The 27998-nt window shown below is 41.8% G+C and overlaps 2 protein-coding genes across 2 annotated transcripts in view; one reads left to right on the top strand and one right to left on the bottom strand.

Moving 5' to 3' along the window:
- gab3 (GRB2 associated binding protein 3) overlaps positions 1–23157 on the bottom strand; it is a 148349-nt gene extending 125192 nt beyond the window's left edge. The window contains exons 1-3 of the mRNA XM_080187430.1: positions 22716–23157; positions 16256–16378; positions 3077–3134 (exon numbers count right to left, since the gene is read on the bottom strand). Of these exons, the coding sequence (XP_080043556.1) occupies positions 3077–3079 (3 nt within the window). The 5' untranslated portion in view covers positions 3080–3134; positions 16256–16378; positions 22716–23157. The remainder of the gene's footprint in view (positions 1–3076; positions 3135–16255; positions 16379–22715) is intronic.
- Positions 23158–23952: 795 nt separating this feature from the next.
- smarca1 (SNF2 related chromatin remodeling ATPase 1) overlaps positions 23953–27998 on the top strand; it is a 77570-nt gene continuing 73524 nt past the window's right edge. Inside the window, exons 1-2 of the mRNA XM_080187427.1 lie at positions 23953–24229; positions 26104–26157. Coding sequence (XP_080043553.1) covers positions 24185–24229; positions 26104–26157 — 99 coding nt within the window. The 5' untranslated portion in view covers positions 23953–24184. The remainder of the gene's footprint in view (positions 24230–26103; positions 26158–27998) is intronic.

Raw genomic sequence — 27998 nt, 5'->3', positions numbered from 1 at the left:
GGAGATCGGTGTATGCACACTGGTCTCCTGATTGCTGGTCTCCTGATGGCTTCCTTAAACCCCCCTCCAAATCGCTGGCCCCAACTCTCGCACCCCCCCCCCCCCCCCACCCCCCCGCGATCACCAGCCCTGACACCTTCCCCTATACAGTAAGAAGTCTCACAACACCAGGTTAATGACCTTCCCCCTATGGCCAGGCCGAGCCCCCCTCCATGCCCTGCTGGGCAGCCCCAATCGCCCCCCCGCCCGCCCCCCCCCCCCTTCCCATGGCCAGCTCCTGCTCCCATGGCCAGCCTCAATTGCCCCCTCCTTCTCCCACTGATCACTGTACCGAGTGCACTGCTGCTACAAGCCCCCCCACCACTACCACTGATCAGCCAGCCCCTGGTCTACACTCACCTAGAAGGCCCCACTCCTCAAGCTCCACCCCCTTGGCACTGCATGGTTTCTAGTGGGCAGTGCCAGGGTGCCAGGCTAGCACTGTCAGGCTGGCATTGCCCAAGGGGTACCCCCTGCCCTCAACTCTTTAAGCTTCACTATTCAGGCATAGGGATTGTATACTGAGCTCCCTGCATACAGAGAAGTATGGATATCCAAACTTCAAGGCCCATATTTTACCAATTTCAAAAACAGATCAGGAAGATACTTGTAATTTCCACCAAACTGTTACCATATTATGCTAGCATGTATTTATGATTTCTCCAAAAGTAACAAAGATAGGAAATCTAATTTGATTTACAGAGACCTTGTGGTTCAATAGATAGCATCCCTATCACATATAGACATTCATAAGAAAACACAGAGGAATTGGGAGCAGGAGTAGACCAATTAGCCCCTCAAGCCGACTACACCATTTAATAAGATCATGGTCGATCTGATTGTAATCTCAACTCCATATTCTTAACTAACTCCGATAACCTTTCACTCCCTTGCTTATCAAGAATCTCTCTAGCTCTGCCTTAAAAAATATTCAAAGAGTCTATTGGACTTCTGATAGACAAGGGAATTAAGGGTTATGGGGAGAAAGAGGGAAAGTGGAACTGATCCACTTCAGATCGGCCATGATCTTATTGAATGGCGGGGCAGGTTCGAAGGGCTAGATGGCCTACTCCTGCTCCTATTTCTTATGTTTTTATGTTTCCACCACTTTTGGAGAAACAGCGTTCCAAAGACTTACGACACTCTTGAGAGAAAAAGAATCTTAATCTCTGTCCAAAATGGGCAGCCCCTTATTTTTAAACTCTAGTTCTAGATTCTCACACAGGAGGAAACATCCTCTCCACATCCATTCTGTCAAGACCCCTCAGGATTTTGTATGTTTCAATCAAGTTGCCTCTCACTCTTCTAAACGTCAATAGGTACAAGTCTAGCCTGTCCAATCTTTCCTCATCAGATAACTTTCCCATTCCATATATTAGTCCAGTAAACCTTGTCTGAACTACTTTCAATGCACTTACATCCTTAAATAAGGAGATTAATACTGTACACAGTTCTCCAGATGTGGCATCAGCAATGCTGTCTGTAACTGATAAACTCACTACTTTTGCATTCAACTACCTTGCAATAAACAATAAAACTCTATTGTTTTCCTAATTATTGCTACACTTGCATATTAACCTTTTGCAATTCATGCACTATGATTCTCAGATCCCTCTGCATGTCGGAACTCTTCAATCTCACCAGGTTGTGGATTCAATTTCCGCTTCAGGACTTGAGCACAAAAATCAAGGCTGTCCTTCAGCATGGTACCAAGCGAGTGCTGCACTGTTGGAAGTGCTGCTTTCAGATGAAATATTAAAATAAGGCCCTGTCTGCCTCCTCAGGTAGATATAAAAGATTCCATAGTTCTGTTTCCAAGTAGAATAGAGGAGTTAGCCTTAGTCAATGTTAATTCCTCATTCACAATACAGGTCATCTGCTTATTATCATATTGCTGTTTTCTGTGCTGATGTTGACTTCTATGTTTCCTACATTACAAGAATTGACTACATTTCAAAAAATACTTCAATTTCTGATGTCCGTGTATAGGCACATCCTGTAGTCATGAAATGTGTGATATAAATAGAAATATTTTCTTCTTTTGAATCATTTATGGGGTACATTACAACCTACTGTCTATGCCTACTGTTCAGACACACTGGCTGGAATTTTATCATCCTGCCTGCCATGGGAATCAGGGAGGACAAGGGACAGATTTTGGGATGAGCGTGGCTATAAAAGCCTACCTATCTACTTTCCAGCAAGCTCACCAAGGGTAAAAGAGTGGAATATTAGTTTTATTCTTCTTTGCCTAAGGGCATTGAGCCTGCTTACAATTTCTCCATCATAGGAACGATTGAGCTTAAGTAATTCCGCAAAGAGTAGGGACCAGGATCTACCTGACCAGTATGGCTCAGTAACTGATCAGATGATACATTTAATTACAAAGACATCAGTGGGTCTGACATTTGCTTTATGCTCAATGGATAGTTTCAAAGACAAGCTGTGAAGATGTGTGGCAATGAATGCCCTTGATGATGTACTGAATAAATACAATGTGGTGTATAGAAAATCATAAAGAGCAGGAGATCCTGGGCATGATTCTTAGTTTGTGTTGAGTTCGGTGATTTCAACCAGGATGACAGCTGCATTGCTACATGGAGTCCCAATGTTACTGAGCTGGAAAGGGGAAAAATGCAACCATGGTGCCTGTTCCTGAATGTTCTCAGCCACTTGTGGCAAAAGGAAGTTGGAGGAAGGCAGGATCAGGATTGGCTATACTGTCCTCCATGAATAGCTGATCAACGCTCACTTTTGGGACTTGCATGTGAAAAATGACCCTGTGGAAGTGTTAAAGGGAGGCTGACTGATGCTAGTAAAACTAACCCCTAGCATGAATCAATGACTTCAGGAGAAAAAAGGCCCCAGTGTGATTCAAGGATGTGACACATAACATGATGTGGGATACCATGTGAACCCCATAGTGCATAATTGACTTGTGATACATTCCATTTGATCTGTTATGTGATATTTACATGCAAGTACAGGCAGATACATATCATTATACATTTCTTAAATACAATTGCAGTATACATACCATGAATAGCAGAGCTCTGAATCCCAAATTAGTATTGATGAGGAACTTGTTAGTGATTCTGAAAACAGTGGAAAGATTTGTTTTATATATTCAGCACTTATTTAACAAGGGAGAATAAAATGTTAGAATGAGTTCTCTGGAAAGAGTAACAGAAAGACTCTTTATACCCCTGTGAGAATTACTTGGTTCTGGATTCTTATGGACAAATGTCAATTGTTTCACACTAAGCATTCTAGCCAACCATATATTGAGCCTTTCCCTAGTAGTATTATAAATCCTGCAACGTTTAGGTAATTTATTCTTCGCCCACGTATTACATAATTTCAGTTATGGAAATAAAGCTGTGTATTAAACAGCTTCTGCTGATGCTTAGAGTAACTATATATATATGTTCACCCACATCATAATAAAACATTATTCCTTATTGCTCACTATTGTTATGAACAGTTTTAATAACACTCTGAATATCGTGGGAAAGACCATAAATAGACAAATTCTGACACTTAATATTGGGTTAAGTAAATCCCTGTACATTTTTATGGCTACTTTTATTACAAAGTCATACTATGACAGTATCCATCAGTTTCTATTGGCTTACAAATCTTTGCAGACACTCTCAGGAATAAGATTGGATGTCTAACTGGTGCCTTGCCCTGACTCTGATATGAACATTGACACTTACTGAGGTTGACTGTGGGATATACTGGATGCAAATTGGGACCACTGACTGCCCATATATCTTGAGGTATCCTGCCTTACAGCCATCGTGATCCATGAGATGAGATCTGAATCTATCATGACTCTGTCATACTCATTGACAGAGCTATAAGGAATTGAATAGTTTTTTTCAATCTCATCCTCCACCCCCCACAAAGCTACTTGTCTGCCTGCACCATCTCCTTTCCAACACACGAACACCAGGCCACCACAAACAAGGAATGCATGTATTTGTTGCCCCTGCACACTTCCTGTTTCCTTACTTTCATTTTCTGTTATCCATTGATCTAAAAGCTCCTTTTGCTACAGAAATGCCTGTGGGCAGACTAGAGATCCAAAATGTGGCAGTTTGAATTATATAGTACCTTTAAGGTAGGTACTGCACTTAACAGGGGCATAATCAGACAAGAATTAACACTGCGCCGAAGAAGGAGATATTAGGATATGTGACCAAAGTCTTGGTTAAGGAGACAGGTTTGAAGAAGGGTGGTAAAGGTGGAGAGGCAAATAGATTTTCAGGACAGAGTTGCAAAGATTAGTGCTCAGAGCTGGGCTGCAAGGAATGTAGACAAGAACAAGAGTCCAAAGTTTGAAGAGTGCATAGTTCTCATAATGTTGTAGTGCTCACATTAATTACTAAGATAGTATGGGACAAGAGAATGGAGGATTTAGATACCTGGCAGGGTTTTTTAAAATGGAGGTGCTCCAAAAGCAGGAGCCAATTTAGGTCAGCAAGTGGGATTGATGAGTAAACAAGGCTCAATGCAAATTTGGATATATACAGGGTTATCTTAAATTTGCAGAAACTGGAATAAGGGAGTTGTATATCAGAGTACTGGAATAGCTAGGTCCTGCAGGTCTTTCCTTGAATCTAGTGACCATTGTGATTTTGAACTGGGCTTTTTGGCATTATAGCTCTGAATAAAAATTGTTAATTAGAGCAATCGGTATTGTCATCCTGAGATATGTAAAAAGTGAAACATACGTGGTCTGTGTATCTCAGTGGCATTCACCCACATTACTAATGAAAACAATAAGCTTGAATACTCCAAGACCAGTAGGCAAACATGCCACCTGGTACACTACTGTGCAATATACATGTGAAGCTCATGTTCTGTCAGAAGCTGAGTCCCAGAAATTCGTCTACAATTGCATCAATAATCCAATATTAAGACAAAACTATGGTTCAGCAATCACCAGTTATGAAGGTAATGTCTGCATTCTTGAATTTAACTCAGATGTGATAACTCCCTGCACATATGATCAATAGCTTCGCTGTTTAGATTCTGTCATGAAGAACAACCAATTGATCAGGATTCTGGAGGATTGCTAATATTCTAAAACACATTTCTGAGCAGAAATCACTTTATTCAGGGATTTGAAAAAAAATACTTATTTTCAATTTTTAAAATTATTTCAATAATTTGGATTTTTATAATGTTATTAACATTAAAATGTCAGTCATTTGGTAGTACAGAACTACTACTATTGCTGAGACACAAAAACACAAGAATTAAGAGCAAGAGTAGGCTAATCAGCCCCTTGAGCCTGCTCTGCCAGTCGATAAGATAATGGCTGGTCTGATTGTGGCCTTAATAGTACTTTCCTGCCTGCCCCCATGTAGCCTTTGACTGACCTACAACGGTAGTGTCATCAGCCAACTTGAAAATCAAGTTGGAGGGGAATTTGGCTATACAGCGGTATGTAAAACTTATTTTTCGATTGATAGCAGCTATGGAAAATATCATTTGCTTAGCCACTGCATAGTAGCAGTGTGAAACAGCTTGCTGACCTGTTGTCCAAATCTTTGAGATACTTTGCCTTTCCAAGGAAATTTGGAGTCGACCGGGTGCTTTTCAGAGCGGCGAGTTTGAGCAATGATTTGATCATAATAGTCATTGTCCTAATGGATAGCTTTGATCCACTCTATTTCTGCATCAGGCCAAAGGCTGCTACTTTTGACCAAAAAAGTACCATGTATGATGCCAGACACATAGGCTGTAAGTCCCATTGGTTAGCTGAACAAATCAAACAGCATATTTCTTCAATCGTTCATAATAGGCAGAGTACAGGTCATACTCAACCAGCTAGCACTGGCAAAATTCATAATGAAAGAGTTACTTCTGGGCAGCATCTTGTTCTTAACTTATATTAGAGGATATCAATCTCTTGTGTGAAGGAATCTCTACCCCAGCCAGAAACTGGTCTTGCTGTAAAGTATTCAGCAAACCAGTTCACTATCTGTTCCACAGGTTCACTCTTTTATGAAAAAGAAGAAACACCCATTGTTCAACCTAATTCTATCCTTGTATAACTTACAGGTGTGGCCACCAGTCCTCCCTAATCTATTCTGTTGAAATAATTGATCCAGATAAATACAATCTAGTCCTTCACTATTTTCCAAACCTTAATCACCTTAAAGTTTGTTTATTCAAAATAGAGAGAGACTCAGTTTGTTAAGTCTATCCAGATATCCAAGGTATTTTTTTTCAGGTTTACAACATAGTATTTTTTTTTAAGGAATTTTACGCTTGACATTAATATTGTGACCTTCTTTTGTAATTTTTCTAAAGCTTCAATATTTTTCATTTAATTTAAAACCAAAACATGGCACCGTGTACTAAAAGTGTTCAGCCAAGATCTTATGTAAAGCCAAGATGGTATGTGTTTTGTTATTCATTCCTGGGATGCAGGCATTGCTGGCTAGGCCAGTATTAACTACCCATCCCCAATTGCCCTTGAGAAGGTGATGGTGAGCCACCTTCTAAAACCACTGCAGTCCACATTTTTGATTTGATTTGATTTATTATTGTTTTATATATATTAGTATGCAGAGAAATACATTGTTTCTTGTCTGCTATGCAGGCAAAGTGTATCATACATAGAGAAGGAAAGGAGAGGGTGCAGAATGTAGTGTTACAGTCATTACTAGGGTGAAGAGAAAGGTCAATTTAATGCGAGTTGGTCCATTCAAAAGTCTGAAAGCAGCAGGGAAAAAGCTGTTGTTAAGTCGGTTGGTACGTCAGCTGAGACTTTTGTATCTTTTTCCTGATGGAAGAAGGTGGAAGAGAGTACGTATGGGGTGCTTGGGGTTCTTAATTATGCTGGCTGCTTTTCCAAAGCAGCATGATGTGTAGACAGTGTCAATGGATGGGAGACTGGTTTGTGTAATAGACTGGGCTTTGTTCACAATCCTTAGTAGTTTATTGTGGTCTTGAACAGAGCAGGAGACATTCCTATCTGTGATGCAACCAGAAAGGATGCTTTCTATGGTGCATCTGTAAAAGTTGGTGAGTGTCATAGTGACCATGCCAAATTTCCCTAGCCTCCTGAGAAAGTAGAGGCATTAGTGGGCTTTCTTAACTATAGCGTCGGCTTGGAAGGACCAGGACAGGTTGTTGCTGATCTGGACACCTAGAAACCTAATGCTCTTGATCATTTCCACTTCATCTCCATTGATGTAAATGGAAGCATGTCATCCACTAAACTTCCTTAAGTCAATGACCATTTTGTTGACTTTGAGGGAAAGATTATTGTCATTGCACCAGTTTCTCTATATCTTTCCTGTACTCTGTCTCATCATTGTTTGAGGTCCGACCCACTACGTTGGTGTCATCAGTAAACTTGAAAATCGAGTTGGAGGGGAATAGATGTGGTCTATGTACAATGACAGTGTTGTTGGGAAGGAATTCCAGGAATTGGACCTAGTGACAATGAAGTAAAGTCAGGGTGGTGTGAGGCTTGGAGGGGAACTTGCAGGTAGTCCTGTTCCCATGCATCTGTTGCCCTTTCAGTTCTGATTGGCAGAAGTTGCAGGTTTGGAAGATTGTACCAAAGAAGCCTTGGTGACCGGCTTCAGTGCATCTTATAAATAAAACACACTGCTGCCACTGCCTGCGTTGGTGGAGGGAATGAACGTTTAAGTGGTAGATCGGGTATCAATCAAGCAGACTGCTTTGTCCTGAATGGCTAGATTCTGTTCTGTTGGAGATAGTCATTCCCAGGCATTTGTGTTACTTGCCATTTAGCAGCCCAAGCCTGAATATTCAGACTTGGGCTGCTAAATGGATATGAATACCTGTTTTAGTATCTGAGGAGTCACAACAGGTTCTGAACATTGTGCTATCATCAGAAAACATCCTTAGTTCTGCCCTTATGATGGGGAAGGTCACTGAAATTGTCAACGATGGTTGGGCTTAGGACACCACCATTTTTTGCAATGACTGATCCTGTGAATATATCCTAGAACCTGATCACATAATAGCATTGTGGTAATGTTACTAGACTAATATTTCAAAGACCTGGACAGGATTCTCCGACTCCTGGCTGTGTGTTTCTCGGTGGGCGGGAGGTGATGTGCCATTCACTGGTGGTGGGATTCTCTGGTCTTATCGCTGTCAATGGAATTCCCCATTGATGTCATCTGATGCTGCCAGCGGGACCAGAGAATCCGGAGAATTCCAGCTCTGAACTAATGCTAGGGAGACGTGAGTACAAATTCCACCCTATCAGCTGGGGGAATTTAGGCTAAATGAATGAATAAATCTGGTGTGAAATACTAATGTCATTTATAATGATCATGAAACCACGAGTTTGTCATCGAAAAAAAAATCCGGTTTATTGTTGTCTACCCTTAGAGAAAATCTGCTATCCTTATCCAATCTGGCCAATGCAGTACTTCAGACCCCCATCTCTGTGGTTGACTTGAACCTGCCATCAGAAATGGCCCAGCTAGCCATTCAGTTGTACTCAGCCACTACAGGAAAAAGCACTGTGGGGATATCCACACCACCAATTTCTCAAGGGTAATTGGGCATGAAATACTGGCCTTGATAGTGACTCCCATATCTGAAGAACAAATGAAAAACCTAATTATAGCTTCACCATATTGACGATGGAGTTTTCAAAAACAATGCACCAAAATACCCATCTCTTTTTCTTTTACCAATTCCTTTAATTCTTTTCCAAGTGGAATTTATGTATATTTAACATTTGATCTGCACATGACACTTTTCAAGTTATACACAAGTTTCTAAACACAAATCCCATCCCCCAGCCCATCTAGTTCTGTTTCTTGTAGTTAAGTATTTTCTAAAGTTCTAACTCACATACTGTCTGCAAATTATTCTCCAGGAACCTACTTTTAGATCATTAATAAGTATAGTAAATATCTTAACATTCATCCCTGTGATAACTACTGATAACTGGTCACCAATTAGATCCAAATCTATTGACAAGCAATTTCTGCCTACATGCAATCCTTAATTTCTCAATCCATTGCAGCATATCACCATTAAGATTCTATCTTATCGAATAGCCTCTCTTGGTCAATACTTATTGTGCTAGTATAATTTGGGCTCTTTATGTTAATTATTCTGTAGGGTATGGCATTGATGTTATTGCCCATCCCTAATTGCCCCGAGAAGGAGATGGTAAGCTTATAGATCAAGTCCCAGGTAGATATCTAATCAATATCCTTTATTTATGGAACATAAACCAACCTATACAGGTTTATGAGATTGATACCAATTTTATATTCAGGAGTGATTTTCTGCAGGCTATTGTGATCCCAACTGTTTATTTTATATATTAATGATTTGGACTCGAACGTGGGGGCACAATTTGGAAATTGGCAGACAACACAAAAATTGGCTGCGGTGTGGATAGAATCATAGAATTACTACAGTGCCAAAAGATACCATTCAGACCATCGAGTCTGCATCAGCCCTGGGGTGGCATAATGGTAAGAAGTCTGACAACACCAGGTTTTAATTCCAACTGATTTATTTGATAGTAAACTCGCAAGCTTTTGGGGTTTGCCCCTTCATCAGGTGAATGGAGAGTTCTGGCCTCAGACAGAGCATATAACAGCACAGACAGTTTACAGATTACTGATTAGAATGTGAATCTTTACACCTAATCTGCTATTCAAGTCTTAAAGAGGCCAACAATGTGAGTGGAAGGAGCATTAAGCCCAGGTTAAAGAGATGTGTATTGTCTCCAGACAGTACAGTAAGTGAGGTTTTGCAAACCCAGGCAAGTCACGGGGGTTACAGATAGTGCGACATGAACCCAAGATCCCTGTTGAGACCATCCTCATGTGTGCGGAACTTGGCTATCAGTCTCTGCTCAGCGACTCTGCGTTGTCGTGTGTCGTGAAGACCGCGGGTTCATGTCGCACTATCTGTAACCCCCATGACTTGCCTGGGTTTGCTAAACCTCACTTACTGTACTGTCTGGAGACAATACACATCTCTTTAACTTGGGCTTAATGTCCCTTCCACTCACGTTGTTGGCCACTTTAAGACTTGAATAGCAGGTTAGGTGTAAAGATTCGCATTCTAATCAGTAATCTGTAAACTGTCCGTGCTGTTACATGCTCTGTCTGAGGCCAGAACTCTCCATTCACCTGATGAAGGGGCAAACCCCGAAAGCTTGCGAGTTTACTATCAAATAAATCAGTTGGACTTAAACCTGGTGTTGTCAGACTTCTTACTGTGTTTACCCCAGTCCAACGCCGGCATCTCCTCATCGTGGCATAATGGCACAGTGGTTAGCACTGTTGTCTCACAGCACCCGGGACCCGGCTTCAATTCCCGGCTTGGGTTACACTCTGTGTGGAGTTTGCACGTTCTCCATGTGTCTGCGTGGGTTTCCTCCGGGTGCTCTGGTTTCCTCCCACAGTCCAAAGATATACAGGTTAGGTGAATTGGCCATGCTAAAAATTCTCCGTCAGTGTACTCGAACAGGCACAAATGTGTGGCGATTAGAGGATTTTCACAGTACCTTCATCGCAGTGTGAATATAAGCCTACTTGTGACGAGTAAATAAACTTCACTTCAGCTCTGTGACAGAGCATCCCACCCAGGCTCACCCCTCCTCTATCTCTGTAACCCCATGCATTTACCCTGCTCATCACCCTCACATATACATCTTGGGACAGTAAGGGGCAATTTATAATGGTCAATGCACCAAATGTGCACATCTTTGGAGTGTGGGAGGAAACCGGAGCACTCGGAGGAAATCCATGAAGACACGGGTAGTGTGCAAACTCCACACAGACATCCAAGGTTGGAATCAAACCCAGGTCCCCAGCGCTGTGAAGCAGCAGTGCTAATCACTGTGCCATCCCTCAGATAGTGTACAGAACAGCTACAAGCTCCAAAATAATGTAGAAGGATTGGTGGAGTGGGCAGGAAAGTGGCAGATGAAGTTTATCTTTGATAAATGAGATAATGTATTTAGGGAGGTCAAACAATAAAAGGGGTATCAAGCAGGGTGGATGAGGTGAGAGATCTTGGTATGCAAGTTCACAGCTCTCTAAAGATAGCAGTATTTGCTCTGGAGTGAGTGCAAAGATTTACAGAATGCTGCCAGGGCTGGAGAATTATAGCTATGAGAGAGATTGGAGAGGTTGGGGTTGTTTTCCTTGGAACAGAGGAGGCTGAGGGATGACATGATTGAGGTGTACAAAATTGTGAAGGGTAGGAAGAGAGTAGACAGCAGGAACCTGTTTCCCTTGGCAGAGAGTTCAAAAACCTGGGGTCACAAATTAGAGCCAGTGGCAGACGGATTCAAGGGGACGTGAGGAAAAATTTTTTTCGCCAAGGATGGTGGGCGTCTGGAATTCACTGTCTGTGCTGGTGGTGGACGGAGACCCAAACTCTTTTAAAAAGTACCTGGATCTGCACCTTAAGTGCTGTAAGCTGCAGAGCTTTGAGCTGGCTGCAAGAAAATGGGATTAGAAAAGGCGCCTGTGTCTTTGGGTCGGCACGGACAAGATGGGCTCTCTGGTACCCTCTGTGCAGTATCATTTTTATGATTCTAAGAACATAAGAAATAGGAGCAGGAGTAGGCCATCTAGCCCTTCGAGCCTGCCCCGCCATTCAATAAGATCATGGCTGATCTGTCGCTGCTCAGTTCCACTTTCCCGCTTTCTCCCCATAACCCTTAATCCCCTCTCTTATCAAAAACCCATCAACCCGCGTCTTAAAAATATTTAGCGAGGTAGCCTCCACCACTTCAACGGGCAGAGAATTCCAGAGATTCACCACCCTTTGAGTGAAGAAGTTCCTCCTCAACTCCGTTCTAAACCGCCCCCCTTTTATCTTGAGGCTGTGCCCCCTAGTCCTACTGTCTTTTTTGAGCGGGAAGAGTCTCTCCACCTCTATCCTATCCATCCCATTCATCATCTTAAACGTCTCAATGAGATCTCCCCTCATTCTTCTAAACTCTAATGAGTACAAGCCCAGTTTATTCAGCCTCTCCTCATAGCTCAACCCCCTCAACTCTGGTATCAGCCTAGTAAACCTCCTCTGCACTCCCTCCAAGGCCAAAATATCTTTGTGCAGGTGCGGCGCCCAAAACTGCACACAGTACTCCAGCTGCGGCCTCACCAATGCCCTATACAGCTGCAGCAAGACCTCCCTACTTTTATATTCAATCCCCCTCGCTATGAAGGCCAGCATCCCATTCGCCTTCCTGACCACCTGCTGCACCTGCAAGCTGGGTTTTTGCGACTCATGCACAAGGACCCCGAGGTCCCTCTGCACCGTCGCCTGCTGCAGTTTTTCGCCCCGTAAGTAATAGTCCTTCCTACCATTCTTCCTACCAAAGTGGACCACCTCACACTTGCCAACATTAAATTCCATTTGCCATTTCCTGGCCCATTCGCCCAGCCTATCTAGATCCTTCTGCAGACTCTCCACACCCTCCGCACAATTTGCCGTTCCCCCAATCTTGGTGTCATCAGCAAATTTCGACACCCTACACTCGGTTCCCTCCTCCAGATCAAGAGCAAAGTGTCCTAAACCCTCATTTCAGCCTTGTGCAAGGCAAGTCAGACATCCTGAGGTATATCAGTGTGTACCACTTCTATGATTATGATTAAGATCACAATTGGGTTGGGTTGGTGTGTAGGCACACCTGCAGGAGTTAAGAAATAAGTGCAATAGCTGCACAAAGGGTTAGTACATTCGAGAACACATCTGAAATCACACAGGCCACCAACCAACTGGTACATGGTTATTCAGTTTCATTAATTTATTCTCCTCGTGATAGTTCATAGGCATGAGCAACGAAGTTGGCCATGCCTGTTTGTATTTTCTAATCTCTTAAGACAATTTGCATAACCAAATTTTCACTCATCCTTGCCAAATATCACTTTTCTGCCAGTCCTGTTGGTATCTGGCCATCACTTAACATTTCTTTCTATTTCTTTTTCACCACATTTCCCAATTCACAATATTTGATGAATAGAATGGGAATTGGTATTGCTAATACCATTATGGCTGCAACTGTGGTTTGGTATGCTACCATACTGCCACCTCACTTTACCAATAGTATCATACTTGGAATCTAACAAAAGCTTTCTGAAAATCCAGGAATGTCTATTTAGTTACTCTCCTCCACTAACCTTGTTCAAAAAAATTCAATCAAATTCTGAGACATGACCTACTTTTCCAGAAGCTGTGTCCTTGATATGGTCCTCTTTATCAGTGGTCATTTATTGCAGCCATTCTGAGGCATCATTTGCAAATATCGGATCAGGAACTACAATGAGTTTAAGGTCAATATATTGAGAGATATGGAGTCATAGAAACACAAGATGGAGGCCATTCAGCCCTTCAAGCCTGCTGCATCATTCATCATGATCGTGGCTGATTGTTTAACTCAATAGTCTAATCCTGCTTTCTCACCATAATCTTTGATCTCATTCACCCCAAGTGCTATATCTTGCTGCCTCTTGAATATATTCAATGTTTTGGCATCAACCACTTCCTGTGGTAATGAATTTCACAGGCTCACCACTCTTTGGGTGAAGAAATGTCTCCTTATTTCCGTCCTAAATGGTCTATTCTATATCCTCAGACTGTGACCCCTGATTCTGGACACCCCCACCATTGGGAACATCTTTTCTGCATCTACCCTGTCTAGTCCTATTAGAATTTTATAAATCTCAATGCGATCCCCCCTCATTCATCTGAACACCAGCGAAAACAATCCTAACCTAATCAATTTCTCCTCATACATCAGTTCTGCCCCGAATCAGCCTGATAAACCTTCACCGCACTCCCTCCAGAGCAAGAACATCCTTCCTCAGAAAAGGAGCCCAAAACTCAACGTATGTCAACAGCTATAGAAGTGATGAGAATCTCACACTCTGAGTAGGAGAGATTACAGGCTACTGTGTTTTGACAAGTTGGAATTTGTGAAGAGAGAACAATGGGAGGTCAGAAAAGAAGCATTGGAAGAATTGAGTCTAGAGGTGAATACAGCATCAGTAAGGGGGTTAGCAACAGAGAGGTTGAGTAGAGATAGAAGTGGACAACATATCACAAGTGGATTTGGCCAGTCTTGGTCATGAAGGAGGAAGTTGACTTTAAAGATCAACATGAAGCCAAAGAGGACACCAAAATCTTTTATTGTCTGATACAGTGTGAGGAGGGGGCTAGGATTTATGGCAATGATATTCAATTTACAGCGAGCGACTTCAGCTTTTAGGAGGTTAAGTTATTGGATAGGTAATCTGTCAATAAGGCCAGAGAAATGAGGAAGGTAGCTGGTAGAGGTAAAAATAAGTAATAAACATACACTTGAAACTGACCCTGTGCCTGCAACTCATGTTGCAGAATGGCAATACATAAACGAGCAAAGAAGGAGAACAAAGATACAAGATTGGAGTGGGAGGTTGGAAAGTGAAGTCACTGCTGGAGGTGTGCCAGTTAGATGGAAGTAGAAAGGGCAAACCCATGGAGTTGGTGACAGAGGAGAGGCGATAGTGAGTGCGACATAGTCTCTTACACCAAATGCTGCACAGAGGTGGAAGAGAGCAAAGCTGGATAATGCAGTCACACAAGCTACCAATCATAACTTTTCCCAGTGTTATGTCACTGCTGCGAACAGCATAGACATCTAATAATCTTCTGATAAAACTTTTTTTTTAAAAAGGTAGTTTTTGATTATATGCATGATTGTTGGTCTTGCCATGGCACTCCAGGAAGCTTTTATGCAAATGTTTTCATTCGTGGGACTTGAGTCTTGCAATCTAGGCCAATATTTATTATCCATCTCTAATTACCCTTCTGAAGGTGGTTGTGAGCCACCTTCTTGCACTGCTGCCGTCTGTGTGGTGAAGGTACCCACAATTAAATGGAATACTCCAGGATTTGGATCCAGTGACCGTGAAAGGACAGTGATATAGTTCAAAGTCGACATGGTGTGCGATTTGGAGGGAAACTTTCAAGTGGTTGTGTTTCCATGCACCTGCTGTCCTTATTCTTCTAAGTGACCAAGCCAAAGGTTCAGGAACTTAAAGCACTGACCAAATATATCACTACACACTATACATTTTAATATTGTTCACCGTTTTTTAATGGAAAGAAGCAAGAAAGACAATAACTATAGGTGTGTAATGAAGTATTTCACTTGCTGTAAAGAGTTTCATGATGCCCTGAGGATACAGAACTGCAAATTTTTTTTTAATCAGTATATTTTTTCTAATGCCAACTCCCAATAAAATGATTCTGAAAATAGCCTGACTAAAGGTTCAACAAATTAACCACAAATATTTTGCTTTCTTTAAGAGTGGCATTTCCATCTCGGCCTCTGGTTGACACGAATTGAGTAAATGTTAGTTTCCTACTGTTTGACTGTGTTTCAGTTTAAATCTCATATAAGTAGACTATGGGTGGCATGGTGGTACAATGGTTCACACTGTTGCCTCACAGTGCCAGGGAACCAGGTTTGATTCCTGGCTGGGGTCACTGTGTGCTGTTTGCACATTCTCCCTGTGTCGTTGTGGGTTTCCCTCCGAGTGCTCCGGTTTCCTCCCACAGTCCAAAGATATGGAGGTTAGGTGGATTCACCATAGTAAATTGCCACTTAGTGTCAGGGGAACTAGCTTGGGTAAATGCATGGGGTTATGGGGATAGAGCCTGGGTGGGATTGTAATTGGTGCAGACTCAATGGGCTGAATGGCCTCCTTCTGTACTGTAGGATTCTATGATTCTATGATTTCAGTCTGAAAGTGCTGGTTCGGTACATTAGTCATGCTAAATTCTCCCTTAGTGTACCCAGACAGGAGCCGGGGATTTTCACAGTAACTTGACAATAAACAAACATACAAAGGGCATTCAAGTTTCCTGTCTGACATTTTCTGTGCTTTGACTGTTTAAGTGGCGCCATCACATGGCCACTGAAAGGAACCTCCATTGCTCAACAAGCTTCACCTCCTGCAAATCAATACACATCCATCCCTTTCTGGAATTTCTGCTCCTTTCTGTACTTTGCAAAGTTGAAAACTAGATCACAGGTGGGTCAGGGATCATCACGATTGGTTCTGTAGTTAATCATACTAATGATAGTATTTAAATGACCAATAACAAATGACTTCACATTGCAGGATACATGAGAAAATGGAAAGAAAGTTATTTTATTTTTAAAAACCAACTTGGATCTTACCACTGGGCAGAGGTGCAAGCCATGGGAAACCTATGACTCTTTCAAGAAGGCAGCATGGATTTTGGTGATTGGTAAAATCTCGTCAGGGCCCTTTTCCAGGAGTCCTGTCCTAGCCTCCAGCCTCTACAAAATTGAAGATGTTTACGGAACATGCGTAAATATAATTGATTTATTTACACAGATATCTTGTTCCCCTCTTCAAGTTTTAGCTCTGTTTGATCATATACCTGCGGATTTGGTTACAGGACTTTCTGCCCCTACCCATCAGTCTAATTAAACAGTCTTTCTATTCCCCATTGTCAAAACTTCTATAACTAACATGTGAAAAGACAAGGTAAAACAAACATGTTTAATAGCATTATCATTTATCTTCTAATTGCTCCCAACAGTGTTTAAATCATTAATTTCTAGAGAATGCCAGGACAATTCAAATTGCCTCCACTGCAAACAGTGACACTGGATCATAGAATCCTACAGTGCAGAAGGTCATTCGGCCCATCGAGTCTACACCAATCACAATCCCACCCAGGCCCTATCCTCAAAACTATGGTAAATGCATTTACCTATAGCTAGTCCCCCGACACTAAGGGACAATTTAGCATGGCCAATTCACATAACCCACACATCTTTGGACTGTGGGAGGAAACTGGAGCAACCAGAGGAAACCCACACAGACATGGGGAGAACATGCAAACTCCACACAGATAGTGACCCAAACTGGGAATCAAACATGGGACATTGGTGCTGTGAGGTAGCAGTGCTAACCACCGTGCCACCATGCTGCCCCCGATGGCAGAAGCCATTGTTGCTATAGTACAAATGATGCAAAATTATCCTGGAGGATAAAGATAATTATAGGCTCTTTATCTTTACCACCAGCCATCTCCTTAAACCCCCATCTTCTGACAACAAATTTGAGGAACTAATTGATTTCTTGGTCTTGAAGATGGATACAGTGTTATCACTTCAGCTGCCTCTCCTGCTAACTAACCCAACTTCTCAATCCATCCCCATTCTAACTCTAAATGTTCACCTTGTGACAATACTGTGCCTTTAAGAAATGTATTTGTGTCATGTTTCTTGTGAAAGATATGTTTAAAATTCAACTTTGTTTATGGTGCCAATCTGTCTGCTAGGTGGCCCATACACTGGGAATGCAGTAGTATAATTGATCCTAGATATTGAGGTGTTTGTTTTAATCTAGGTCGTGCAATTCTGTTTATTTTTGGGGTTTTCCCCTGGGGTTTCAGAGTAATTTAGGTTGATTGGCAAGAGAGTGTCAGGTGAATGGTCGGAGCTAACTTTCAGAGGAAAAGCAGGCAGCTTTTTGCTGGGGTCAGCAAGGAGCAGGAGACCGTTCACTCTCTTTCTAAAAATTGCTGTTTGGGACCTGCTGGAAAAGAGGTATTCTCTCCAGAAATGTTCTGGAGGTTTGAGAACTAGCAACACATAAGCCTGCTATTTACTAACTGATTTTGAAGGGGAGGTTTCATCGGTGAGAAATATTGTTTACATTGAAACTAATAAAGTTAGACTAGCAGTTAAGAATTGTATCTCGTCATATTTAAATATTTCAATTGGTAAAAGTTATGATGATTATTTTTATTACAATTAAACTGTATTATTAAATAAAGTTTGCTGTAATAAGAGCCTCCTAGTGGGTCAAAATGAGTTGGGGCCTATTCTAACTTAATAAATACCTTGGAGTTTCTGATTGGATCCCTAACAGTCTCTAGTTTCTCCCTGTATTCTTCCCACATCTTCTCCCTGTTCATCTCAACCATCACTTTTCTCAACATCATGCCTCAGTATATTCAGAATTTCAGACTAATATTTACATTTTAAAACTGATGACAAAAGGCTGCAAAATATGGCTGTTTGAGGGTCATCTGAGGTATTTTGTGGATTGAAACCACTTAGGAGGGAACTATAGGAACATTCCAGACTGATGGTGAATCAATGCCTTTTCTTGAAACCTAACCCAAAGGGTCAGACTGTATGTGTCAAAGTGGCTCTAACTCTCATGTTGTTTAACTCACAACACAGAATTTGTATTCGGTGTAACCACTACCCTTTACCTGGCAAAAAGGACTTTGAACTTGTGGGAGTTACATGATGAGGGAACTATTTTGTTGTTTGCTTTTAAAACCAGCAAGAGGTTGCTTGAAGTCAGAGAGGTTCCACCAAAACCATCAAACTAGCTGCAAATCAACCAAGTAGCCAAGATAATAACATCAATGTCTTGAAAGTGGGGATCATCATTCTTGGCCTTTTGGCTAGTGTAGTATCGACATGCTGCACTTGGTTGGAGTCATTGGGTTACATTTCAGCTTCATTTGAAGCAATTTTTTAAAGCAGCATCTGTGCCTTTTGGCTAAGATGCAAATGAGATCAAGCCTTGGAGGTGGAGCTACACCTACTCCAATCAGCTTGGATCATGTTGTTCAAGCCCAAGACAGGGGGTGAGAGCCCTGTCTTGTCAGCTTGGATCAAATTGTTGGGACTCTGAATTGGCTTTAATTTGACTTGATTGCATTGGAATGAAGTAAACAAAAAAAAAGTCTTGAAAGTGGGGGATGCTAGAGGAGAGAAGTATTCCCCAACTTGTTCCGATTAATGTTTATCTGAGAACCAACCAGCTCGAAATTTGACTACAAGAACTCTCACAGCTTGCTGAGCATCCCTCACTTTACAATACCTTCAGTTCAATCCTAAACCATCAAATGCATCTAGTGGACTGCAGGCCTGCCACAAAAGAGACTGCGATAATTATAAACCATAACAGTATTTTATCTTCACCTGTATGTCTGAGAGTGTGTGTGAGATAAGGGAGTGAAACATTTCATAGTAGGTGAGTGGAATTGTCCTGTCCTGCCCCACAGGAATGGCAGTGGGCAGGGACAGGCAACGCAAAGGTCCACTGATCTCGGGCAGGAATTTCTAGCCTTGGGGTAAAAGCAGCCAGAAAATCCTGCACAGTGTGCGATAATTAATAATCTTTCTTATTTTTAAACACAGAAAGCTGGCTGCTGGAATTATTTAATTAGGATATTCACTCATCTCTTACATACAAATATATTGATCATGGGCAGTAGAAGGAAACACAAAGGCTGGAATTCTACCACCCCGCCTGCCACTGAATCGGAATGGGCGCGGGGTGGACAATGGAAATGTCTGTTGACCTCAGGCGGGAATATCTGGTCTCGCTTGAGCAAGGCCATAAAATCCACCCGTAAGTTCTGAGCATGTCAGGAACTGTGTCATATCCCACTTTCTGCCCTGGTTGTTGCCTCCCAGTTATGTGTCTGTCTCATCTGCACTGTTTAAATCTCTCCAATCTGATTTCCACCCTCCTACAACACCAAAACCAAGGTCAAAACCTAAAGGCTCGGTTTCCGTGCCCATGACTTGTTGCCCATCCTTACCCTCACTGATCTTTCTGCAGCTTCCATTTGATCAACAGTCCTTCTCCTACAACTTTGCTCCAGTGTTCAGTTCTACACGAGTGCACTTGTTTGATTCCATTCCTATCTATACAAGTGTTGTCAGAGGATTTCTGGTAATGTTTTTTGCCATCACCATGGCCCTGCCAGCTTCAGATAGCACTAACGTCCTATCATTGCTTCTTGGTCTACAAGCTGTCCCTAAGTAACATCTTCCGAAGCGATGGGCCTCACTGCCATACAAATTGTAATGACTTCAATCAGGTCATTGAGGTTGGCCTATTGGAATATGAACTCCCTGATTGGCCCATCAATTGACTCCTTAATCAAGAACATCTTCGTGTCCAACCAAATAAACAAAATAAAACTAACTCAGGGACAACTCAAAAGGGGCAGCTCCCTAAAAGGAGGGGAGCTGCCCGAAACAAAAAACAAAGCGGAAAGGAAACTTAAAACATCAAATTAAAATGTGATTAAACGGGTCAATAATACACTCCACAACCTGCAAGGCCCAGCAGGCACAGAAGGCCTCAACAATGCCCAAGACACCGCATACTCCCTCTCCAGGACACCCAGCTGTGAATACAGCCGCGGTCGAGGGGCAGACAGTCAGGCTGGATGACCCCCTCGATTGCTTGCTGCCTGGACTGTAGATAGCCCTCTTCAATCAGGGAGTTCATACTCCAATAGGTTAACCTCAATGGCCTGATTGAAGTCATTACACAAACTTCTTTCACTGCCTCTGCGCTGTCAGACTGCTTGTTGAATAAGCTGAATATTGGGAAGACTAATGTGATTGTCTTTGGCTCTGACGACAAACTCTGTACACCAACTATATCCTACCCTAACAACTGTCTAGGACTGAATCAGAGTATTCCAACCATCTCCATCACAAAGACTATCATCTTTCATGTTGCCGACTTCCATTCCTACCTAAGCCCATCTGCTGCTGAAACTATGCTCTGCCTGAGGTCAATTACTTCAGTGCTCCCCTGGCAAGCTTCTATTCTGAATAAACTGCAGCTCAACAACACTCTGGTGGCTATATAACAACATGCACCAGGTCCTGCCTTGCTGATATCGTGGTCTAGATACTCAATGTTTCAAATTCTAATTATTTGAATGTAAATCTCCTTATCCCAATAACCTTCTACATTCTTCCAATGTTCTCCCCACATATTCTGTATCTCTTGCATCAGATTATTGTTGTGCAAACCCCCTTCGTTAGTCCCTTTGTGACGTTAACCAATTCTGAAAAATTGGTGAAGCAGCAGAAAACCTGGCGATTGCAGATTACAAAATAAGTTTAAAGTTTTTTAAAGTTTTAAACTTTAAAAAAACTTGAACCCCATTCTGTAATCTGCAATTTCTCAAAAAGCAGTGACAATTATATCTACAATTTATATTATTTTTTAACCACCTGATGTTTCTGAGCATCTTTCTTCTGTTTTAAAGAGTAAACAAAATGTAAAATGAAAATGAAGATTCACTGAAGGGGCTAAAAAGCCCTAAATGACAAATCACTAATATGAAAAATACCCACAGTAAGTGTTTAGCGATCCTTGTGTGGTGCTAATATAACTTGACGATATTAAAGAACTAACGGAATGTCTAATTAAGTGGGTGGAAAGCTAATTCATTTAAACCAGTGCAGCACTCAGCCTGATACCAACCCAGCACCAATTACAAAGCATTGCATAACATGTAAATTTTGATGATATCATAAACATTCATATCATCAGACCTACAAGATAGGGTGTCAATATATAATTCAGGATTTTTTTAACATACACTTAAGGCAGGTTGTTGAATTCAGAGATGTTCTCAAATGAGTCGAAGCCTCAGAAGCAGGTTGGTACCACTATGGATTGTTTCTTAAATGTGTAAAATACCGAACTGCTTTTTGTTTAAGGTTGGCTTCAAGCTTCAAAATTAAGTACGCTTGGTACAATAATGGGACTTAAATCTCTCTCACCATGCATGCAACCACTTTGAGTTCCATAGTTAATGCACAGATATTGTAAAGGAAAAATTTCTAAAATGTTTATAACATATTTTTTGTTTGCTGATTTGATTTGTATGTGTTGCTAGCTGATTAGGAAAAATGTACTTGATTTTTTTTTGCCATTTGATGATGGATGAGTGTTCTAGTGGCAACTATACTAACTCCACAACATGTCAGTTATGTCTATTATGGAGTTAGTGCTTGTGTAGTAGTTTGAGTTTGTTTCCTTTAAAAATACGACAACTCGAAGACCCTCCATAACTTTCATCAAAAAGGCCCATTAGTCAACTACATAATTGGTGGTGACAGTGTTGTGACAACCTCTTTTGTCCAGGTCAATTGGGGAGGCATTATCAACATTTGCAGACACTGTTGGCAAAACTGGCATTTATTGCCCAATCCTCGACAAGTTATCGTGGACCATCTTCTTTACTGTCTGCACTCAATGGACAGTAAGAAGACTCACAACACCAGGTTGAAGTCCAACAAGTTTATTTGGCAGCACAAGCTTTAGGAGTCTCAGGGACTAATTCTTCAGATGAGTCAGCTGAAGAAGGATCTTGAGACTATGAAAGCTTGTGCTGCCAAATAAACCCGTTGGACTTTAACCTGGTGTTGTGAGACGTCTTACTGTGCTTACCCCAGTCCAATGTCGGCATCTCCACATCATGCACTCAGTCCCACAAGGTTTCCAAAAGAACGCGTTCCCCTCCCCCCCTCAATCTGTGTGGGCTTCTCCAGCTGCTCTGGTTTCCTCCCACACCCAAAGATGTGCGGCTTAGGCCATGGTAAATTGCCCCTTGGTGTCCCACCATGTGTAGGTTAGAGGGATTAGTGGAGTAAGTACATTGGGTTATGGGAATAAGGCCTGGGTGGGATGATCTGTCAGGGAGTCAGTGTAGATTCAATGGTCCCAATAGCCTCCTTCTGCGCTGTGGAGATTCTATGATCACCAGAAAATGATCAATTAAAATAAAGATGCCCTGTCAAAATTGTTTGTTAAATTACTTACAGTTTGGAGATTTTCTGAATAATGCAGTCAAATATTCGGTGATGAGCCAGTTTTGAGAAAGCCTACAGTATGTGACAACTTAGCCATATGCCAGAACATCATGAAGTCACATTGTCCCTGGTGCCAAGGCATTTTCCCAGATTTGTATCACCACATGAAAGAAAACAGGCCACAGAAGACACAGGGCTGATTTCACCATCGCATTGTGTCCATTTTTGAGCACGAAGACTTGGTAAAGTTGGGCGTGAAACAAGTAGGATGATCTGCGCCTGCCTCCATGCTAGTTCCCCCTTTATCAAGGCCTGAAAATGACCACGGTCGGGACCACGTCCAAAATGGTCACAACAACCATTTACATATACTTGCATGCAGAAGTCCGATTTGGGCGCTCCAGTTAGAGGAAGCAAGTGCCTAGCATCTGTAGCATCTGACAGCTCTCTGTTTGAGATGGGGGGAGGGGGAGGGGAGTCCGCTGGCACTCTGTCTGGATCAGCAGGGGGAAAGGGTGGTCTACTACTACTCTTCTTGGGATCGGTGGGGGGAGGGGAGAAGAAGGGGTCCGCTGCCACTCTGCCTGAGATCAGTGGAGGGAAAGGAGGGTCTGCTGCCATTCTTCCGATCAGTGGAGGGGAAGGAGGGTCCACTGCCACTTTGCTTGAGATCAGTGGAGGAGAGGGATGCGCTGCCACTTGGCCTGAGATTGGGGGCAGGGGCGGGGGGTGGTCTGCTGCTACTCTGACATTGTGGTGGGGGAGGATTGGGGGAAGGGGAAGAGGGAGGGGCCTGCAATTATTCTGGGTGGCAGGTGGGTGGGGGATAAGGGAGTCAAGAATGTTGTGGGGGGTGGGGCAATGTCCACGGGAGCTCGAAAGGGACGTGGCAGGGGAGCAGCATTCTTTTTTTTCTGCGCACGTACATTTGAAGATGCTGATTGGAGCTGCAGGGTTTTGGACGTGCCCACAGATTTCTGCAACTCAACTCAGACTCGCTGATATTTTTTGAGGCAGAGTGCATATGGGGGTGCCTGAGAATGGGTTCAAAAGTTGGATCTGAAACACTCCCACTTTCAAATCCACCCAGCACTTAGAATCAAAATGGTAAAATAGGGTTCACAGTCTCCTAACCTTAGTGCCAAAATGAGTGTGTGGGAAGCTAAATCGTTATCTCGAAAGCAATTTATCAGGCAGGTATATGAAAAAGGGTGAGATGTAGGAATAGTTGGGAAGGGGGAGGGGCTTGGTCACGCGCACTCTCCAACATGTCACAGACTGGCAGACGAATCAGCCGAATGATTAGTGGCAAATCTCGCGATGGTTCTTGAATATGACAGGAGGGGGATTCTTTCGGAGTGGGGGGGATAATAATAACAATGTGATGTGAAGAGGCTGTGTCCAAGTTGGAGAGAAATCCAAGCCTTGCTGATTTGTTTTAGAAAAGCAGGCAGAAGAGGATCCCGGCAGCGGAGGAGGATGAGTGAGGAGGAGGAGAAGGCCAGTACCTCTGGCCAGGCAGGGGTGAGTGTGGAACGCCAGCTCATTGTTGCCAACTTTGTATCAATTAGCGGTGGAACGCCGGGGCAGTTTCAACGTTCGATGGCGGGAAAGGGGGCCAGACCGCTGCAGCAGCTCAGCAAGGGGGACGCTGAACAAGCCAGCTCCGCTCTGAGACTGGCCCAGCTCTCTAATGCATATTTTTAAAAAATTACAAACGTAAGGTGCATCTGGAACTCCACTGCGACTGTCCATTTCTTGTGTTGATGGAGGGGAGATGCATTTTACAAATTTTGTCTACTTCCATGTTCAGGTCCTAGACTGTTGCGTTGTTCTTCTGGCCGTCTTTTGGTGATATGCCAGCAATGGATAAGCTACCAGAAAGCCTGGGTAGTCCAGGCCTCTCTCTCTGCAACGTCAATGCTGCCCACTTTGCGTGTATAAGTGTGTGCTTTATGTGACGCGGTGGATATTCTCAACTCAATCAGCGCCCCTCTCTGTAAACTAAAGCATTTAACATAAGCTTGCCCCACTTCCTTTCTCGTAAATGCGAGGAATGAATTCTGTAAAAATCCTTATATAATCTGCGTGAAATGAAGCCAGTAGAGGGGGCTCTCTGACTTGAGACATGGAAGTTGTATTGGCACAGATACGTCACCTCAAAAGTAAAAACAAAGAACTTACGACTAGTGGAAATAGAACACATTTCAAAACATATACTTGAAAGGATAATACACAGCACCTTGTCACATTTCTCATAGCTCCCAGGACGCCATGGAGAAATAATTTAAAAATGTAATCAGTATTATTTTGCATACGTCATAGATAATTGAAATAGGGACCAAACAAATCAATGAAAGTAGAAATATTGGTCTTACTTAAATTGCGGTTACACACCACTCCATGAAAGCAGAATAAATCTGTTAGAGGGACGAGTTTGAATGGGCTGAATAGCCTATTCTGGACTCCTCAGTAGTACAACTGAAAGAACTTGATAGCAAAGGCATTCAGAACCCATTGTGCTATCCGCTTCTCCTTTTACTTAATATACAAGAGGAATGCTGATTGCAACTGAGTGACATCAATTCACACAATAGAACTTTCCTCTTGTAACGTTTTCCCAAGCTTCTTTCTCCCATTTTACCATTGTGATTATATTGTTACCAAGTATGAGTGTACCATTAGCCATTATGCTGAATCCAAGTATTCCAGGGATCTTTTAACACCAAGAATCTCAAATGATTTCATACCTTAGAGCTGCTCCCTATTTCTCCTGGATCCTTTGACATCCTGACCACCCTTCGAGGCTCTGAAACTTTTCCTGAGTACTCTTGTACCACAGGACTTTAAACTCCCACCATCCTTCTCAGTTCTTTCAAATGCCAGGAGTTCTGTAACTCCTCCCACAATCCGATCCACCCATTCCCAATGCACCAAGGCATAATGCAAACTTCTAACACGTCTTAGTACCTCTAACTAATGGTATCAAACAGCCACCCACCCAGACATCTCGAGTGTGACAATAGGCCAGCTGTCACCCCACATCCAACAATTGACAAAAATCCACGTGCCACACATACTCCCTGATGTGACAATTCCTGCCACGCACTTCCTATCTTCAATTTGGAACATTTTCCTCATGAAAATCATCTCTTCTGCTCTTTTTCTTAATAAAGAGAATTAACAACATGTTTAAGACATCTAAAGTAATCGAGGCCATCTTGGAATAACTTCCACATGAGTGTTCAGAATTTTCTGGAATCAAAAGGCCAACATTTTGTGGTGACACACTCTAATTTTAATGTATAATCAGTGGCTATTTATTGTTCTTAATTGGAATTATAGTTTATAGCTACTGTGCAAGATGATTGAAATAATTCATTGCCTATGTTTTTCAGCAACTGAATGATCAGACTTGCCCCGGACTTAAACAAGAAGCTTCAAATATGCAGGTAAGTGGTTGAGAAGGTTATGTGCATTCTGATATACAGATATTTATTATTTAATTTTAGGCTTTTAACTGAGGACTCCTGAGCTTTATCTGTATTTTCTCATTCTCAGAAGGAATTTGGTTCTAAATTTTAGTTTAATCTTTGCACCCAGATTTTGGCTATTGAAGGACTTTAGTAATGAAGTTAGGTTTTGTTTTCTTCCTTTTACTGTAGCTTTCTCAAGAACTTCTTATTATCAATATTAATTATTCATTTCTCATACAATTAATATCACAAGAGATGTTCAGAAACAAACTGGGACTCAGACTTTAAATCAGAGATGAGGAGGAATTTCTTCAGCCAGAGAATGGCAAATCTGTGGAATTCGTTACCACAGAAGTCTGTGGAGGCCAGGTCATTGAGTGTCTTTAAGACAGAGGTAGATAGGTTCTTGATTAATAAGGGGATCAGGAATTATGGGGAAAAGGCAAGAGAATAGGGATGAGAAAAATATCAGCCGTGATTGAATGGCGGAGCAAACTCGATGGACTGAGTGGCCTAATTCTGTCCCTATGTTTTATGGTCTGAAATGCCAGCTGAATTTATTCATTTGTTTCCATGCCCAGCATCTGTTCCAGAAGATGTGGACAACTGCCTAATGCTGTTTTGCTCCTACAGTGCTTTTAAGTTTTAGCATTTTGTACAATTACGATGTTTTATGATGGTGTATCTGCTGTACGGAGATAGTTCAGGCATACTTGAGATTTGATTATTGCTATAGTGTTTATTAGTTGCTATACATTGAAGGAATCAGTCTGTTTGGAATAGTGGAGAATACAAATTCCCTCATGAATAATGCAGTAATATTTATGTTTTACCTTTTCTTATTTTACAGTTGCTTTAGTCTTAATGTGTCATTTGCTTTTTCCTGTGAGATTTTTGACAAATTTGACTGATGTTTCTGTGATATTTTCTAATCTTCGTGTATAAATATTTTTTGGTTTCTCTTTCATTGCCTACCCTGATTCCCTCGAGCTAATTTTATTGCTCCAAACTCTGCTTATTTAGAGTGCCCTGATGAAAATATATTCATCAACTATCCAACATAATCCCAGATCACTTGTGTCAGTTCTCGATGCTCGAGGCAAACCTATCCACTACAGTACTGTACTCCCAACTGCATTAAACTATCTGGAGCTCAGAAGATTTACCTTCAATATTGGGAGTTAAGATGTGATCTGAGAATCCCTGGTGGCTTATAAAGCATGAGAAAATTCTGTGCAATTTTCTTGTGACCAAAGAAATGTATACGTGTATAGAAAATCATTAAGTATGAGTGCTCACTTTCAGGATGTTACCTACCTTCTTTGTGGGCTATAGAATAACTGATAAATCTAAAATAATGTACTTTTTATTGATTTTGGCTTAGCTACATAAAGTTTATTTTATCCTACTGCAACAATAATGTTTTGAACTTAAGTAGGTTCTATTATCGATCAGGTTACATGAGCCAAATAGTAGATTAAATTCTCTTGTGTTACTTAGATGAGTCTAAGCAAGTTGATCAATATAATGAGCATGTTTCTTTTGGCCCTTCTTCCATTCTAGAAACATTTAGCAAGGATGCGATCTTTTACTTGGAAAATCTTTGAGCTGTTCAAAGTAGGTAATCTTGATAGGTATAGAATTAGTTCAGATACAAAAGAAGATTTAAATGGAATTGCTTAACAAAAATAGTTTTAACAACATCAGATGAGAATGAGGATTACAAATTGCCAGTGCTGAAGTAAAAAGAGAAAATGCTGGAGTTACACAGCTGAACACTCAGTTTTTAAAAAGAAGATACAGGTTAACATTTCACA

Source organism: Carcharhinus amblyrhynchos, chromosome 4 (genome assembly GCF_965287045.1).
Source record: "Carcharhinus amblyrhynchos chromosome 4, sCarAmb.v2.hapA, whole genome shotgun sequence".
NCBI classification, from domain to species: Eukaryota; Metazoa; Chordata; class Chondrichthyes; order Carcharhiniformes; family Carcharhinidae; genus Carcharhinus; species Carcharhinus amblyrhynchos.
The sequence above is the reverse complement of the archived record's forward strand: the minus strand, read 5'-3'. Positions and strand labels throughout refer to the sequence as shown.